General features: G+C 37.3%; 1 protein-coding gene across 1 annotated transcript in view; it reads right to left on the bottom strand.

Moving 5' to 3' along the window:
* The window catches only part of GTF2F2 (general transcription factor IIF subunit 2), a 154,595-nt gene that overhangs the window by 23,526 nt on the left and 113,465 nt on the right, over positions 1 to 17,604 (bottom strand). The window contains exon 6 of the mRNA XM_078433441.1: positions 5,234 to 5,333. Coding sequence (XP_078289567.1) covers positions 5,234 to 5,333 — 100 coding nt within the window. The remainder of the gene's footprint in view (positions 1 to 5,233; positions 5,334 to 17,604) is intronic.

The raw sequence follows: 17,604 nt of genomic DNA, 5'->3' as shown, positions 1-17,604 counted from the left end.
GCTTTGTACCAGCAATAGCTAATACAACTTAAGGTCCAATACACACGCAAAGGTAAGGATCACTACGTCAGTTATCTTCAACAAGCCTTCAGCCCCAGGCCTCGGGGGTGGTGGCAGCAGGGGACCTACAGGTTACACTTCCAAGAGTCCCCCGCCAGCTGGTTTCCAGCTGGGGCCCTGCCAATGGGAGAATGAAAGGAGGAGGAGGGGAGATTTTTGCTTTTTTGTGTGCGTTTTGTACACCTCCAGCAGCAGCAGCTTCGTCGTCTCTGGTAACCGACGTCCCTCCCCCTTTTCCAACTCCAGCCCTTGGTAAACCATCTGTAACCAATTCCCCACGTTAAATCCCTTCCTGCTGGAATATCTGGAGTTGTTTTTGTTTCCGTGATAGACACTAACTGAATCATCACTGATGACAGGGATGACAAGTCACATTTAAAATGATACTGCTAATTTCCTTTTTGGAATTCCAGGGCCAAGTTCTTGTCACGTCAGATTACATCATCATTGTTTCTACCTCACACAGTGACTGATAAAGAGGTCATTTTAGATAGAAGCGTCAGTTTTTCCACTTTCTTGTCCACATATATTTGCTTTATTAGTATATTATCTTTACACGTAACTTTAAAAGCATTTGTTCATTTTTTAAGACTGAGTTTAACTAATAATAGGTACTATAATATAAACCTCTGAATTTAGCACCAAACCTAAAAAGCTGAAAGCAAATGAAAATGTGAGGTGCTTGGAAGTACCACTGTCAAACCATCAGTGTTATAAAATTCCTACTCTTCTGCTGAAAAATGACTAGCACAGGGACTGTGTGAGGGTGCTAGGGTCAATCCACAGTATTTCTAAAGCTCAATTTCTTTCCTTTATTACATGAAAAACAAGATAAATACAAGCTCCAATATTTCTCCCCTCACTCAATGGGCCCTCCCGTAAATCCTACTTTGACAAGCCATTATTTCCCAAAGTTTGCTTTTACAAACACTTCAGAGGATGGGGGAAGGTAAATTTAATGTTCAAATGCATACAAAATATAGACTTAAACCAATTCCAAGGTCCCTAATTTTAATATATTACAGTGTCCATTTTGAAGAGGATAACATAATCAGAATCTACAAGTTCTTTTAACACAGAATCATTTTACACAACTCTTTTTTTTCTTTTTCCCCAGAAGACTCTCACAAAATTGGTGTTTCAAAACTTTGAAAAATGTTGACCCACATGAACTGGTTTCAAGTTTCAGAAATGTAATGAAGATGTAAGGTACAAGAAAACCACTTCTGGTGAAACCTAACAAGTCATACCTTACAGGTAAGGCAAGAGTTCTCAGGGCCAAGTCTTTCAAGGAAGGAACATTCTAAATTATAATTCTAATCATATATTCTTTTTGGCTCAATAAATGCTTCCTGAATGGCAAGTATGGTAGGTATTATATCCCAGATAGTTTGTGAACTAAAGAAATAAATTTCAATTTAATGCTTAGAATAGCTCCATGTACAAAGTGGGAGCTCAAATATTTGGAAGTGATGGGAATCTACCCCCAAAACTGAGAGCACACTGTATATACTGTATGTTAGCCAACTTGACAATAAATTATATTTAAAAAAAAATTGGAAATGATTACATATGTGTTCTAGATACAGTTGACCAGGTTCGGACTACATGGATGTTTTCAATAAATACAATACTGTAAATGTATTTCTCTTCCTTATAAAAGAGAAACTATTTTCATAATAACATTTTCCTTTGTCTAGCTTACTTTATTGTAAGAATATAGTGTATAATACATATAACATTCAAAATATGTGTTAATTCACTGTTTATATGATCAGGAAGGTTTCCAATAAACAGTAGGTTGAGTTTTTGGGGAGTCAAAAGTTATACATGGATTTGAGTGTGGAGGGTGAGGTGGGGGAAGAAGTCAGTGCCCCTAATCCCCACATTGTTCAAAAGTCAACTGTATTTGTAAATTTATCTATGTGCCATAGGTGGGTGGAAAAGGTTCCAGGGGTAAATGCAAGGTGAGTTCTTTCTGATCAAATGCAGTAATATAGTTTTAAAAATATCTATGTCATTTTCCAACCTTTCAGTTTTTGTAGAAAATTTTTTCCTTACATTTATCTTTAAAATTTTATTCAAAGATCCTCAACTGTTACAATGAAATACCAGACTTCATGTTTACGTAGTTCGCTATGCTTGAAATGTTTGAAAACATTTCAACATTATACTGAATTTAAAATTTTTATTGAATGTCTTGATTATATACACCCTCTAAGTCATTCTTGTTGAATTATGTTAATGTTTCTCGATCTTCTAAAAAGTCAAAGTCTCCTTCTAATAAAAATAACAAAAGCTTTACACTCTTTCAAGTTTATTTATTTATTTTGAGAGACAGAGCACAAGTAGGGGAGATGGGCAGCGAGAGAGGGACAGAGAATCCCAAGCAGCCTCTGAGCTGTTAGCACAGAGCCCCATTAGGGGCTCAATCTCACAAATGGTGAGATCATGACCTGAGCCAAAAAGCAAGAGTCAGACGCTTTAGTGACTGAGCCACCCAGGTGCCCGACAAAAGCTTTATACTCCTATAGTTGATCTTATACTATAATACTGAGGATGTTTTTAAAATCTACATAGGTGCCTCCATTCATTCTGATATACTCCCATGGGGGAAAAGAATGACTAAATATTCAAATAATGCAATGTGATAGATTATAGTCAATCTTTATTTTTATATAAACAAAATCTTTCCAAAGATTACTATATGGCTCATTACTATAACTACATTAGTACAATGACTCACCAATGCTATGACATCCTTAATGAAGGCTGACACCATGAACTGCCACTTAATGTTAAAAAGTCTTAAGGCAGATGTTTTTTATCATTATGTCCCAATAAGAAGTTCAGAATACAATGTATTCATACTTGTACTAAAAAGAAAATAATATAAAAACATCCTAAAAACATGAAATTAGGAATATGTCTTCTATACCTACCAGGTGGATATAGTGCCAATGCTGCTAAGAATATGAACTTTGATACTAGCAAAGTGCCAGCTCTGATTGATTTTTCTTTTGGTAGGAGATCATCATGGCTAGGTACTAACACTCCTTCCTAGCTTTCTTACTTTTCTTTATTCCAATGAAAAGCTTTACTGCCCACTGTAACAATTCAATCAATTCACACTCATTATGATGATTCCAACAATTCAAAAAGAGTTTATACAGAAGAAAATTAGGATAAAATCATTCTAGCTCCTACTGTCCAAAAATAACAACTGTTAAAGTATTTAATCTTAAGTTTGGACACTGGTTTCCAATCTTTGCCTGTCTTAAACAATAGAGAGAAACACTACTGTATATCTAGCTTTGGGTACCTGTCTTTCTAGGATACATCCTTAGATACAAGACTGCTGGGTCAAAGGATATATCCTTTATACACAATATATCCTTTTACACAAATTATCAAACTTCTCTCCAGAAAGGTTAGATCTCCTTATAGCTTATGGAAAGTATGGTCTTTTGTTGTCCTTACTGTGATAAAGAAGAAGCCAGAAAAGTAGACTTTTATTTACGTGTCTCAATCAAGAGACAACATAAAATATCCCTCTTGGATTATCAGACACTGATTCAGCCTGTTCTCTTAATTTACGTTTCCCCTAAAGCATAACCAGAGGCTGTGAAATGAAAGCCTGGCTGGATGCAAATGAACTTTGACTTGCTTTACTTAATCCACATAGTGTAGCAATTTTTAAAGTCTGAATGTCTTTAAGAAGAGGCATGTGCACTCCAGTTCATCACAGTCCCTACCATTTCACCTTCAATTTCAGCATTCTGCTCACCGAAGATGCCTAGTTGGCTCTGTAGGCGTTTGCTACCTCTCATGTAAAATAACTCAAATATCATAAAGTAGTGGTATGACAGATACTAATCTGTGACACCTAAATCTGTATACTTAAGGCCAGTCTTAAAAAGGGATTCTTTCTTCCTAAATACTGTATATCTAGAGGAATGTTAAGCAACAAAGTAGGACACAAGATATCAACTGTTAAGTATTACTGCCCTTAACTTAGGCTTCACTGTATTTTCAGAAAATCATCACATTTTCCCTTACATCTCCAGTATTTCAAGACCCAAAATCCTTAGCCCTTTTAGTGTTGTTAATGACCTGCAACAACATTTAACAGCATACCTCCCAAACCAGACTACCTGGGTTCAACGCCTGAACTGGTTAATTAGTGACTTGTGTGACCTCACGTAAGCTAACCTCTCAGCTTGTATTAGTTACTTCAACTAAAATGAGGACAATAGTAGTAATTGCTTTCTAGGGCAGGTATGAAGACCAAATGCGTTATTACGAAGCACTCAGAACAGCGCCTGGTACACAATATCATATTACATGTGTGTATATAGCATAGCACAGCATAGCATAGCATAACATAACATGATATATATAGTATACACAAGATATACTTCAATAAAAATGGTTTACACAAGATATACTTCAATAAAACATATACAGGCAGTCCTCACTTTCCATGTGGTGTGAGACCATAAAAATGCCCATAAAAGTTGAAACTATGCAAAGCAATCTTTTTTTAAAAAAAAATTTTTAAGTTTATTTTTATTTGAGAGAGAGAGAGAAGAAGCAGGGGAGGGGCAGAGAGAGAGGGAGACAGAATCCCAAGCAGGCTCCACACTGCCAGCACAGAGCCTGATGCAGGGCTTGAACCCACAAACCACAAGATTATAATCTGAGCTCAAGTTGAGAGTTGGACGCTTAACCAACTGAACCACCCAGGCTCCCGGAAACTATGCAAAATAATCTTAATAATCAATGGGAGGAATTACCATTGTTGCAAACTTAAAATTTCTTCTTGATACATTAAAAAGTCCCATAAAGGTATAGAAAAGTGGGAAAAATCAAACTAATATTAAGTACACTGTAATTTAAAACATTGGAAACACTGAAAAATGAAGTGTTTTATTTCTTTGAAAAATTTATCAAGAGTATTTTGAACAGTGGTTGCCTTCTTCTCATTGTTTAACTTAGGATACACAGTGAACATCTTCTCCATGTTTGCCAAACTGTCATATTCTTTCCTCAGTCTAGATAACTCAAGCACCTAATAGCAGGTACATGACTGCTAATGTCCTTTTAAAACCTAAGAGTCTACAAAACTTAAGAACAAAGATATAACAGAATGAAGATAGACATGAAGACTTACATTGTATTGATGATTAGCAACAGGCTTATAATTAGTTGTCACCACTTTGTCCAGTTGCTGTGATAGCCTTACAGGTTTGGAAGATTCTTCTATTTGCAATCTGAAAAAAAGAAGGCATTGTCAACAAACTTATTTATTAGAGGGAAACCTGAAGAGTTATTTTTATAATTCTTCTTACTCAAGAATACTTAATATATAAAAAAGTAACCTCAGAAGATATATTAAGCCTTAATATAATACTTCAAAAACACACTGAATGTGTATGACAATAATGCAGAAACCTGAACATAGGCTAAACATATAAACCATCTCATAATTCTACAATTTGCTTCTAATTTTACACTGTGTAGTCAAGTCTTAACTACTAAAACCAAAGAAACCAACCAGCTTTAAATTTCTGGGGAAAAAAATCTACCTGTAAAAATGAACTATCTTAATTATATGGCATTAAACTAATCAAGTGATTAATTCAAAATTGTATTCACTCGATAAAAGATAAAGATAAATAGAAAGATAATATGTTGACACTAAGGTCTAATGATTGCTTTATTAGACAGCAAGATATAGAACATTTCCGTCATCAAAGAAACTTCTCTTTGACAACACTGGTATAGAATGCAGCCCTCCATCTAAATTAAAATATAACTCAAAATACCACTTTTGGGAAAAGCTATAAACATATGACTTTAAATACTCTTGTTTAATAGAGCAGGAACTAAAAATAATTTTCATTTAAAATTCCTTTAAAAACACAACTCACAGTATAAAAAGTACCTATTTTTATAAAATTTTTATTTTATTTCTTGCATGAAGTTATCTATTTGCTTCTGCCTTTTTTAAGTATGGAACACCTAATTACTAGAAGAATTTAGATATATACCAGTTGCTTTTTTAAATGAAAAAGTTATAAATATTACAGGTTTTGATTTTACTGTGATTCCCGAATTCGATATAGTAATTCCTGTGTTGAAACACACATATTTAAATTCTACCAGTTATTTATAAATCCCAGCATGGAGCATAGAGCCGAATGTGGAGCTTGAACTCATGACACTGGGATCAAGACCTGAGTTGAGGGGTACCTGGGTGGCTCAGTCAGTTGAGCATCTGACTCATGATTTTGGCTCAGGTCATGATTCCAGGGTCATGGGATCAAGCCCTGTGTCAGGCTCCGCACTGGGCACGGAATCTGCTTAAGATTCCTTCTCTCTCCCTCTGCCCCTCTCCCCAACTTGCATGCTCTAAAATAAAAAACAAAACAAGACCTGAGGTGAGATCAAAAGTCAGATGCTTAACCCACTGAGCCACTCAAGCACCCCAAAATGATTATTTTATGAAGCGTAAGAAAAGTACTCTAGAAATATCTTTAGAAACTTACTGTATATGTAACCATAAATCATACATACAATGTTACTTTGCTTTTCATGAGCCAAATATACTTTCTACGAACCAGGAAGAAAGTACTAGCTAAAAGTCTAGAAGGGGAGTGTCCACCCAAAGATGGACTTGGGCTTCTATTCCTTCAGTAGCCTCTCAACTGCTCTTGGACAAAGCACCAGCTCTTTCATATGAGTTCATGTCCCTCTGGGATCTAGTCCCTGCTTATCTCTCCAGCTTTATCCACATTCTCTCACATCTGCATCCGACAGCATGCAGCTGTGCCATGACCAGATTTTAGTAGAAGCCTCTGGCTGGCAATCACTCAGCAAGTGTTTACTGGGTGCCTATCTCTGCCAGGCACCGGGTTAGAGGTTGGGAATGCTGCAGTAAAGAACAGACTTGCTACAGTGGAAGACCAGCATTAAACAAATGCTTACCTATAACTCATTAACTGCAGTACTAAAATGGAGCAGGGGACTGGTATTATGACAGCTGATTGCATGATGCTATGAAGTAAATATTAACCCCAGTGTGTGCACTTGAGGGTAAACTAGAGCAGGACTGCTCATGCTTTTGAGAGGTGAGGCAAGGGGCACTTGAGTGGCTAAGTTGGTTGAGCATCCAACTTCGGCTCAGGTCATGATTTCATGGCTCTTGAGTTCAAGCCCCATGTCGGGCTCTGTGCTGACAGTTCAGAGCCTAGAGCCCGGAGCCTGCTTTGGTTTCTGGTCTCTCTCTCTCTCTGCCCTTCCCCTGTTCACACTCAGTCTCTCTCTCCTTCAAAAATAAACTTAAAAAAAAAAAAAAAAAAAGAGGTGAGGCAAAAAGACTGGGTGGAAATGACTCCTCCGAGCAGAGAAGACATCTCGAAGTGACTAAGAGAAAAAAATGATTGAAGACAGGTGTAGGGATGTTTACAAAGGGTTAGAACTAGGTATGTATTACCCCTTGCGGGGGTGGGGGGGGGGTGGAATCACGTAGCAGCCTGTTTCTGAAAACCTTTGTGTTCTAATCCTAGCCCTATCCTTACCGGAATCAGTTCTCAGGGGTTTGGCCTCTGTTAAATGGTAATCTATCTGTTATGCTGCCACTAAATTGTCTTCCCTGTTTCAATCATTGCACTCCATAATTTGATCTTATGAGACATTCAAGGAGGGAGGCATGTACTAGCTCCTTCCTCCCACATTAAATGATTGTTCCCATTACTTCACAATTTGAAAATTCCTTGGGGTTTCAGTTTGTTTAGGTAAGTGTGTCTTTATAAGTGGTAACTTATTCCTGTCATACTCTTACACTTGAATTTATTTGCAGGCACTGCATTCTGATTCAGGTTCAGGTGGCATACTTTCCTTTCAATTCTAGTGCAACAGCTCTAAAAGCCAATGCTGTCATCCACAGAGGGTCATGCCGTTTTTATCCTCAAAGTATTTCATCTCTTAAATATAGAAAGGAAAACAGTGAATTAACTTTTTAAAAATAAAGAACTCATATAAAATCTTAACCTTCCTATTATGTATTTAAAATGTCAACTTCAAGGGTTTTAATTAAAAGGGGGTATCTTATGATTTAAGACTCAAAACGTTAATCTAGGCACTGAAAATATAACATATTTTTAAAGAACTAAGTCTTAAAATACTTTAATAAACCCGAATAGTTTAAAATAGGTTGGCAGGTTCTTTACCGAACATAAATAAATTCATCTAACATTATCTCATGAAGTGTTGAAACAATTTGCAACTCCATTTCACCACTGAACAATGCACTTAATTAAACATCAGGGACCTCAACATGCCTTCAAAGTCTTGGTTTATCTGGGTTTGCACAAAATAACATAATTTGGAAATATCTGGTTTGCAAGGTTGAACAGCAAAGTACACACAGAGGTTGTGGGCTGGACTGAGAGCAAAGTAAGAGCTTCAATGTCCTAGAGACTTAAAAAAAAAATGGGTGTTAACTTTTTTCAGGAAAATTTTAAATATGGTGTTATTTTAAAGAAACTGGAACAGAAAAAGCATATCCTGTGATCATTTAGATGCAGGCAGGCCTTGTTTTACTTTTGTTTTATAAACCATTAAAAAAATACTTATTAGTGCTAATTACTATCACTTCAGGACAATTTTGAATATAGTACTTCCATTCTTAGAAAGCTCAATTACTAGTCTTTCTGGAATTATTAGCTAAAGAGCCAGTTTTACCTCTTACTTCTTCCCATCAAATTAAAAGGTCAAAGGCCACATGACCTAAGAGCTGAAATACTAACAAAACAGTAATAACTATAACAAGTAATAATAAACACCTAAAAGGCGCTTACTACGCACTGGAAACAGTGTTAAAAGCTTTATCTACATCACCTCCATCTCACTGTTTCTTCATAGTATGCAAAAATGAACTGGAACTCAGATTCTTTTTTTTCTTTTACTCCAGGTTTCAAGCAGTTAATTTATAGTCCCTCACAGTATACAGTCCCTTCTATACAGTCTCCCAAAAGGCCAGATAGCAGAATAAAATCTCTAATTAAAATTTTGTTGAGTTTAGTTCAAAATAAGTAATTCTCCTTGACACTCATCAACCTGCCTGCAACAAGCCCAAACACACACACATACACACACACACACACACACACGAGCACATGCTCCTTTTCAACACTGAAAAAAAGACTCCTATTAAGTTAATGTCACAAGTCATTAGGCTACAATCATGGTCCATAATCAATCATCCTTATCACTTAAAGATCTCCTTCATTATACTTTATATAGATTTATGTACTATGCTGGGGATCGATTTTCACATTATTTAGTGTATTTCTGAAATATAAAATCCATGTTAAAAAAATAAGAATAGTAGCATAAGCATCTCCAAAATAATTTAAAAGACGAACACTGGCAGATTGGGGAAGAGAAGTCTATAAATTTTAGTCAACAGATCCTCTATTCACTCTCCTTGGGAAGTACAGTGCTTCCCTTATTAAAGTAACAATAAATATTTGTTAAGCAAATGAAGAAATGACACCATTATTGGACAGTTAGATCATGCAGGGCAAGAACCACATTAAGAAATCCCACATTAATGCTTGATTTGATACATGCAGACTATTTTCATGACTAAGTGGAAAACCCTAAGTAACACCACCTTGGCTAATCTGGTTATCAACTGTAGAATTAAACAACTACAAAAAAAAAAAAAAAGAAAAAAAACAAACACTGAACAACAAGTGTTTCCACCAGCAGCTGCCAATGTAGGAGTCATTTGTGTTACAGCTGTATTTGATTGCAACTTATGCTATTCTTAAAATGACAGGTTTCATAAAAGGAGGTGTATTTTCTAAGATTTTTATTTCATTTTTAAAAGGAGAAAGTAAGGGGTGCCGGGGTGGTTCAGTCGGTCGAGCATCTGACTTTGGCTCAGGTCATGATCTCGCAGTCTGTGAGTTCGAGCCCCACACTGGACTCTGCTGTTGGCTCAGAGCCTGGAGCCTGCTTTGGATTCTGTGTCTCCCTCTCTCTCTGTTCCTCCCCAGCTCACACTCTGTCTCTCTCTCAAAAATAAAGATTAAATTTTTTTTTTAAATAAAATAAAATAAAAGGAGAAAGTAAGCAGTGAAAGAGGTAAACAGTGCCTCTAAGCGGGGAGAAGGAGGCTGACATTTGCAGGGTGAGAGAAAGAAGATCTCAAGGCAAGGAGAAGCAGGAATAGCAGTGGAGCACCAGAAGCGTCTATGAGCGAGAGCACATACATTTGGCCCAACGTCAGATAACCAAAGGGAAGTTTCAGAAGAAAGCCCAGCTTGGGAACAGGCAAACAGAAGGCTGGGAGAAAGGCCAGGTGAGGTAATAACCAGGTGCACACTGAGCTGATTTACTAATATGAAAGGTTCTGGTGACATTTAACACAGTCCACTTATAGGAAGTTTTAAATATTCTGAGAATAGAAGAGGGAGAGCTTCTTGGAGGACCAGAGTAATGGAGTTATATCGTTACCTGGCAGGGCTGTTCAAAGGATTAAAGAGAGTAAATATGAAATTAAATAATTTAAGTGTCCCTTACAAATATTTACTATTCGTAAGCTTTATGAAAACACAAACCTTCCTTGTGTTCCTGGGGCCTAGAATAGGCCTGCAGGATAATTGTGTTGAATAACAAGTGAGAAGATAAAAGATGAGAATAAAAGTTTTAGGCTGCATTCAATCAGGAATGGTAATCTGGTTGTCAAATCATGAGATCTGCAGGAATATATCTAACATTTAGATCTGACATTTAAGAGAATAGGCTTAATAGGTTTAATTTTCACTCTGCAGGAAACAGACACTCCATATCTACTTACACTGTCTAATATAGTAGCCACTAGCAAAATACAATTATTTAAATTAATTTAAATTAAAACTTAGCTCCCCAGGCACACCAACCACATTTTAAGCACTCAATAGGTACATGTGGCTGTTGGCCTACATAGTGGACAACATAGAGACAGAACACTTCTCTCACGGCAGAAAGTTCAACTGGAGAATCACAAAGTCAAATCTCTACAGAAGCTTGTCCAGTGGAGTAGGAAGCACCAGTGAGAGCTAGGGGCTGTGGTGAACTGGAAATAGAGCACATGCTCCATCCTCAGTGGGCAGTAAGTCCTTAGCACTTACTTGTTAGTCTGTAGGAATACAAGCAGAGTATTACCAGATCTTCCAATTACTCAAGAAAACGCAGTCAGATTTTTAAGTGAAAGCATTTATTAAACAGTGCCAATTAATTCAGTTTTTATAAAGGGCAAACCCTTCCCCTCCCCAAATGAAAACAAAACCCTCAATACCAAAAAACACATATACTAGCTCTACCAGGCCACTAGTTAGCAGCCCTCAAACATCTATATCCCAGGGGTTTTGTTTGCTTTTTGGAAGCAAAACAGCAGCAAAGAATTAAGAATTCTTTACTAGAAGCCGGGAAGTCATGACACAAGTAATAACCACTTGCATAAAGACACCAGTTTTGTTGAAGGACCAGCCATTCCCTCCACCTCCAATCCCACGCCCCTATCCTAAGGAGAATCCGGTAGCTGGCTGAGATGCTCTCCTAGATTGTTGCTAAGGGAGTGCATTCCAGCCAGTAAGCAGACTAACAATCGAAAAATATCTCCTAAACAATACAGAAATTAGACAGTTTTCGGCTCTTTATAAAACTAGCAATTTCATATGATTCAACCTAACCGCTCCTGCTAAATGACAGGCTTAACACTGAGTTGAATTCTTTTACACGAGAAAAGAATTCAAATCGCTAATTAAGTCCCAGCATAATGGTGACTTACCCATGATCATACCGTTTGTCAGAAGCAGGGCGGGGGGTAGGGGGGAATGTATGATACCTTGTCCAGGGCTCTTCACCTGTATCACAATTACATCTTAAATATAATGAAACAACCCAGATGTCTTTTCGAGTTGATAAGCATATACTGTCCCAATTTAAAATGTTTATAGCTATTTGAGAAAATATCCTATGTCCCAAAATATGTCCATTACATTAGCTAGCAAGGTACTCAGAAGGGGCCTACACTCCTCAAGGAATGATGACTCACACTTGGACTTTGTTTTCTCCTAGATTCTGGTTAGAAACAACAGTCACTGACAAGCTTTTGGTATGTGTTGAGTAAGGTAAAATAAATGACTGTTAGTGTAATGAAGACATTTTGTAAGGATCTTGTTCTTGTTTTCTAAATTACTGCCTAATTTCTATTTTTCACTGAAACACTACAAGACTGTCAATCTATTATCAAATTTTCACTGCTCCAGGAAGAGTGTGTCACCAGCATTTCAGAGAGTATCTATCGCTGCTAAACAGTACAAAGTCTCCACTCGACAGTCCAAAATATAAATATCTTGCCTCCTGCCAAAACATTTCCACTATCTTACATAGTTTATCCTTTCATATTCTTTCCTTATGTAATATATTTATTATCTTAAACTTGAAGGCAAGTTCATCCAGGGGATACCTTTAACTTAAGCAGTAGCATTACTTCTAAGTCACCAGAGCTCTGGTTGAATGCAAGTACAAAAGACACCCAAACTGTTGTAGGAAGGGGGCCAGGAGGACAGCGCACACAACAACAACAACAACAACAACAACTTCTTAGGAGTCTAGAAAACAATAGGATGTCTAAGGTTTGCATTGCTTGAAGATTTTGTTCAAATAATTATAAATTATGGTCACTTGCAACTTATCCATTATAATTTTTTTTCCTTTAGTCTAAGTTAGGCATGCTTTTTTAATACCATCTCATGAAAGTAAATTTCTTTTCACCTTGGAAAGTTTGGATTTCAATTTAAGCGTGTGATGGGGAAGCAGGAAGCAGGCAGAAAGGAAAGAGGGGACAGAAGGGAGGATAGCTTTTATTGGGAGAAATCCTCTGCTACTTACACTTTTTTTTTTAATGATTATTTATTTTTGAGAGAAAGACACACACAGAGTGCGAGTGGGGGAGGGGCAGAGAGACGGAGACACAGAACCCAAAGCAGACTCCAGGCTCCATGCTCTCAGCACAGAGCCCAATGCAGGGCCTGAACCCACGAGCCACAAGATCATGACCCGAGCCAAAGTCAGCGCTTAACTGACTGAGCCACCCAGGTGCCCCTGCTTATACTTTTCCTTTTAATCATATACTCTAGTCACTATTTTAGTACAGGCAAAAAGTAGAAATATATGAGGGGAAAAGAAAAGGTTACCTAAGCAGGGACCATTTATTACTTCTCAATACAAGATCAAAAACTAGCTACTCTTCCTATGGTAGAAGTGAAATTATCCTAAACTTCAATGGATGGTGAGTGACAAAAATAATTCTACTTCATTCTTTAAGAACTTTTCATTTTAGGGGCGCCTGGGTGGCTCAGTCGGTTGAGTGACCGACTTCAGCTCAGGTCATGATCTCACGGTTTGTGAGTTCGAGCCCCACGTTGGACTCTATGCTGCCTGCTCCGGATTCTGTGTCTCCCTCTCTCCCTGCCCCTCCCCTGCTCATGCTCTGTCTCTATCTCAGAAATAAATAAACATTAAAAAAAAAATTTTTTTTTTTTTTTAAAAAGAACTTTTCATTTTAGGGGTGTTTGGGTGGCTCAGTTGGTTAAGCATCCAACTCGTGATCTTGGCTCAGGTCGCATCTCATGGTTTGTGGGATGGAGCCCTACACTGGGCTCTGTGCTGATAGCGTGCAGCCAGCTTGCAATTTTCTCTCTCCCCCTCTCTCTGCATCTCTTTCTCTCTCTCAAGATAAATAAACATTAAAAAAACCCAAAATGTTTCATTGTATTTCCCTTCTTCCAACTCCAGTGAAAGCAAAAAGCCTAAATAATTTGGTACAGTTCCCAGGGGTGTGGTCAAAAGCTTATCTATCAAAAGGTCCACTAATATTTATAACTCAATATTCAAAACAGCAACAAAGAACTATCTTTTGTATTCAGATTCATACAAATATCTTGCATTAAAAAAAATTTGAGAATAAAATCAAATCTTTGGCATTTGCAAGACCTTGAACAATGCTTAGCCTAAAAAGAATGTACCATACCATGCATGATATGGTAAGATCTGAAACCAGACTCCGATTTTAAGTTCTAGTCCTACCACCAGGTCTGACCTAGGACAAGTTAGTCAACCTCTTTGACACCTTTGTGACTTTGTGGGGAAAAACTGAGGATTATAACAACAGAAATAAGGGAGATAATCTTTACAAAACACTTCGAATAGCCATTCCACAGTATGCATTCAGTACATGGTAGCTATTATTGTAATTACTGTTATTACTCAAGTAACTACACTGAACAGAAATGTATGGGAGTTATTTGAAGACAACTTTTAATAATTATCTGATTTAGCAATTTGAATTTAAAGCCAAGACTTAGGGAATCTGTGTTTATCCTTTATTTATTCTAATAGGAGACATTTGGCTACATCAGATTAAAAGCACTTTCTTTGATCTCCTCTAATGTTTTCAAGGATAAGAAAATTTCTTCCTAAATGCCATTCGGCTGCAGGTAACATATGTAATGCTCACAGAAGTGCTAATTAAAAAAACTAATTAGGAGTGCTTGGGTGGCTCAGTCGGTTAAGTATCTGACTCTTGGCTTCAGCTCAGGTCATGATCTCATGCTTCCTGAGTTTGAGCCCTGCATCTGGCTCTGAGCTGACAGCACAGAGCCTGCTTGGGATTCTTCCTCTCTTTCTCTCTCTCTCAAAAGAAATAAACGTTTGAAAAATAAAAACAAAAAAATAAAAAACTAATTATAACCTAACCACAGCATCAAAAGACATAAAAATATTGTAGCTTACAGTTTTGGGTAACTATGCATCTGATTTTTAAAATTCACAGAATTAGGGGCGCCTGGGTGGTTCAGTTGGTTAAGTGTCCGACTTCAGCTCAGGTCATGATCTCACAGTCCGTGAGTTCAAGCCCTCAGTCGGGCTCTGTGCGGACAGCTCAGAGCCTGGAGCCTGCTTCAGATTCTGTGTCTCCCTCTCTCTCTCTCTGCCCCGCCCCTGCTCATGCTTTGTCTCTCTCTCAAAAATAAAAACATTAAAAAAAAAAAACAACTATTAAGATTCACTGAATTATTAGACGTAGTCAAATATTTTTGGATTTCATCTTTAGAGCACTCAAATCAATGTCTCATATATGACTTCCAACCAGTAGTGACTAGACATGTAACTAAGTTGAACAAAAGTAGAAAACTACATTTGAGCAGAACATCGCTTTAAGTTATACAGAAAATTCATAACCATTCTTAAACTAAGTCTCAAAAATTATCTTTCCCTGTCTTCCTCATCATATTAAAATATGATTCAAGGAGGTTTTATAATTTTCTTCCCAGAGGACAGGGCCATCTTTAGAAAAACTGCAAGGTGGGTACAAATGCATGGAGTAACTGTTTTATTCCTCACCTTCCCTTCATTGTGTCTATTTTACTTTGGCTACTGTCCCTGTTTTTCCTCCTTGACCTTTTTAGTTGTTTTTCTATCTTCTATCTAGAGATTATTATTTCAAATACATTATTTTACCCCAATGACCAAATAGGCAAATGCCTCAGGAAATACTAAGCAATAACACTTAGGCCCCTTTCTACCCTGTAACCCCTAAGGATTCATTTAGATTTTCATATCTGAAAGCATGCTGTGCCCAACACTTACCTATAATGACCCTCATAAACTTCTGTGCATGCAGTGGGTTAATTTAGCATTTAGCAATCTTCCTGACACCACCATTTTACTCATGCAACTCGGGTTTCACCATCTATTTCTTCTCCCAGATTACTTAGGAAAACAGAACATGAGTTTTGCCTAAGTACTAGTTCTAGAGAGTCCTGCTGCTTAAAGGCTCCCCCTACCAGCTAAGTAATGGACTTCAGCCTTCTGCTTCCCAGCAGATTCCCCACGTACAGAGTTGAATGACTCAGAGGAATGACTGGATGAGAGCTGTAGGCCAAGCAGTCACCATGGCAGTTCAGTGTGATATACTAGGGAACTGCCAAGCCCTTGAATATTCTCGAATCACATCATACACGTCTTTTTTTTTTTTTTTTAACATTTATTCATTTTTGAGAGACAGAGTCACAGCGTGAGCGGGGGAGAGGCAGAGGAAGAGAGGGAGACACAGAATCCAAGCAGGCTCCAGACTCTGAGCTGTCAGCAGAGACCCTGATGCGGAGCTTGAACTCACAAACCATGAGACCATGACCTGAGCTGAAGTCGGATGCTTAACTGACTGAGCCACCCAGGCGCTCCACATCATATACATCTTGATTGAAAATATTTAAAAAGAAAGTATTTAATAGGATGCAAAAGTTCTCTCTTTTCATTAAAGACTGAAATGTATTTATTAGTTTAAGGCTGCAATGTGATTTTAAGAGCTTCAAGTCTCACATAGGTTTTACTTTTGTGGATAAAATTCTTTAAAAACTAAAAGAAAGGGGCACCTGGGTGGCTCAGATGGTTAAGCCTCCAACTCTTGATTTCAGCTCAGGTCATGATCTCATGGTTTAGGAGATTGAGCCCTGCGTTAGGTTCTGTGCAGACAGCATGAAGCCTGCTTGGGCTTCTCTCCCCGCCAACCTCTGCCCATACCCCCGCTCACGCACATGTGTGTGCTCTCTCTTTTAAAATGAATAAGCTTTAAAAAAAAAAAAAGGCAGTTGTTACAGAGGCCTGTATATTAAAAAAAAAAAAAAAGACAAAAAACTAAAAGAAAAATTGTTAGAAATTGCCATTAATATAATAAAAGCAACTCCGTTTCATAACAGAAAAACTAATAACGCTTTTACGTTCACCATTTTGATAAAGTGCTGGGAATAATTATTACACTAAGAATTTCTCTTTTCACAACTTTATCTGTTCATGTTGCCAGTCTTCTCAGTAGACATTCAACTCCATCTACTATTCTGAAAGCTCCCCAGACTGCTTATCCACTGACTGATAAATAGGATTCGGGTTTGGTATTATTTGGTGGGGAATTCTACAACAGACAGAAAGTTCCCTGTCCATAATGCAAATTTTCTTTTACATAAAACCGATGGACAGATTTACTAAGAATCGAGTCTATCATTTTATGAGTATAACACGAATTTTTTCTTGCTATTAATAGAGGGAGGAAAGCATTATAGAAATGTTTTAATCTGGTTTTTCTAAATACATAAAATACCACCCGGTTCAATTTATACCTAGGATTTTTATAACTGGTCTCAGTACAAAGACAACACACTTGCATACAGGAAAAGGGTTTCTAAACAACATGGGAGTGAAAACATTCCTGATGCTTTATGGATTTAGACTCTGTGTGTTATTTTATTTGCACTGTTAGCTCTACTTGAAAGCAGCTTCGTCTTATAGTCACCTATTTAATAGCCTATAATTCCCACAAAATATTAGGGATATCAGGCTATTCTTCATGTAGCTCTGATTAGTCACAGAACAACTGCTATTATGGGCCCAAAACAAATGTATAAAAACGTTTTCTGCATCATCAACGTG

Source organism: Panthera onca, chromosome A1 (assembly GCF_046562875.1).
Source record: "Panthera onca isolate mPanOnc1 chromosome A1, mPanOnc1 haplotype 2, whole genome shotgun sequence".
In the NCBI taxonomy this organism is placed as follows: Eukaryota; Metazoa; Chordata; class Mammalia; order Carnivora; family Felidae; genus Panthera; species Panthera onca.
This window is presented reverse-complemented; position numbering and strand designations above follow the sequence as displayed.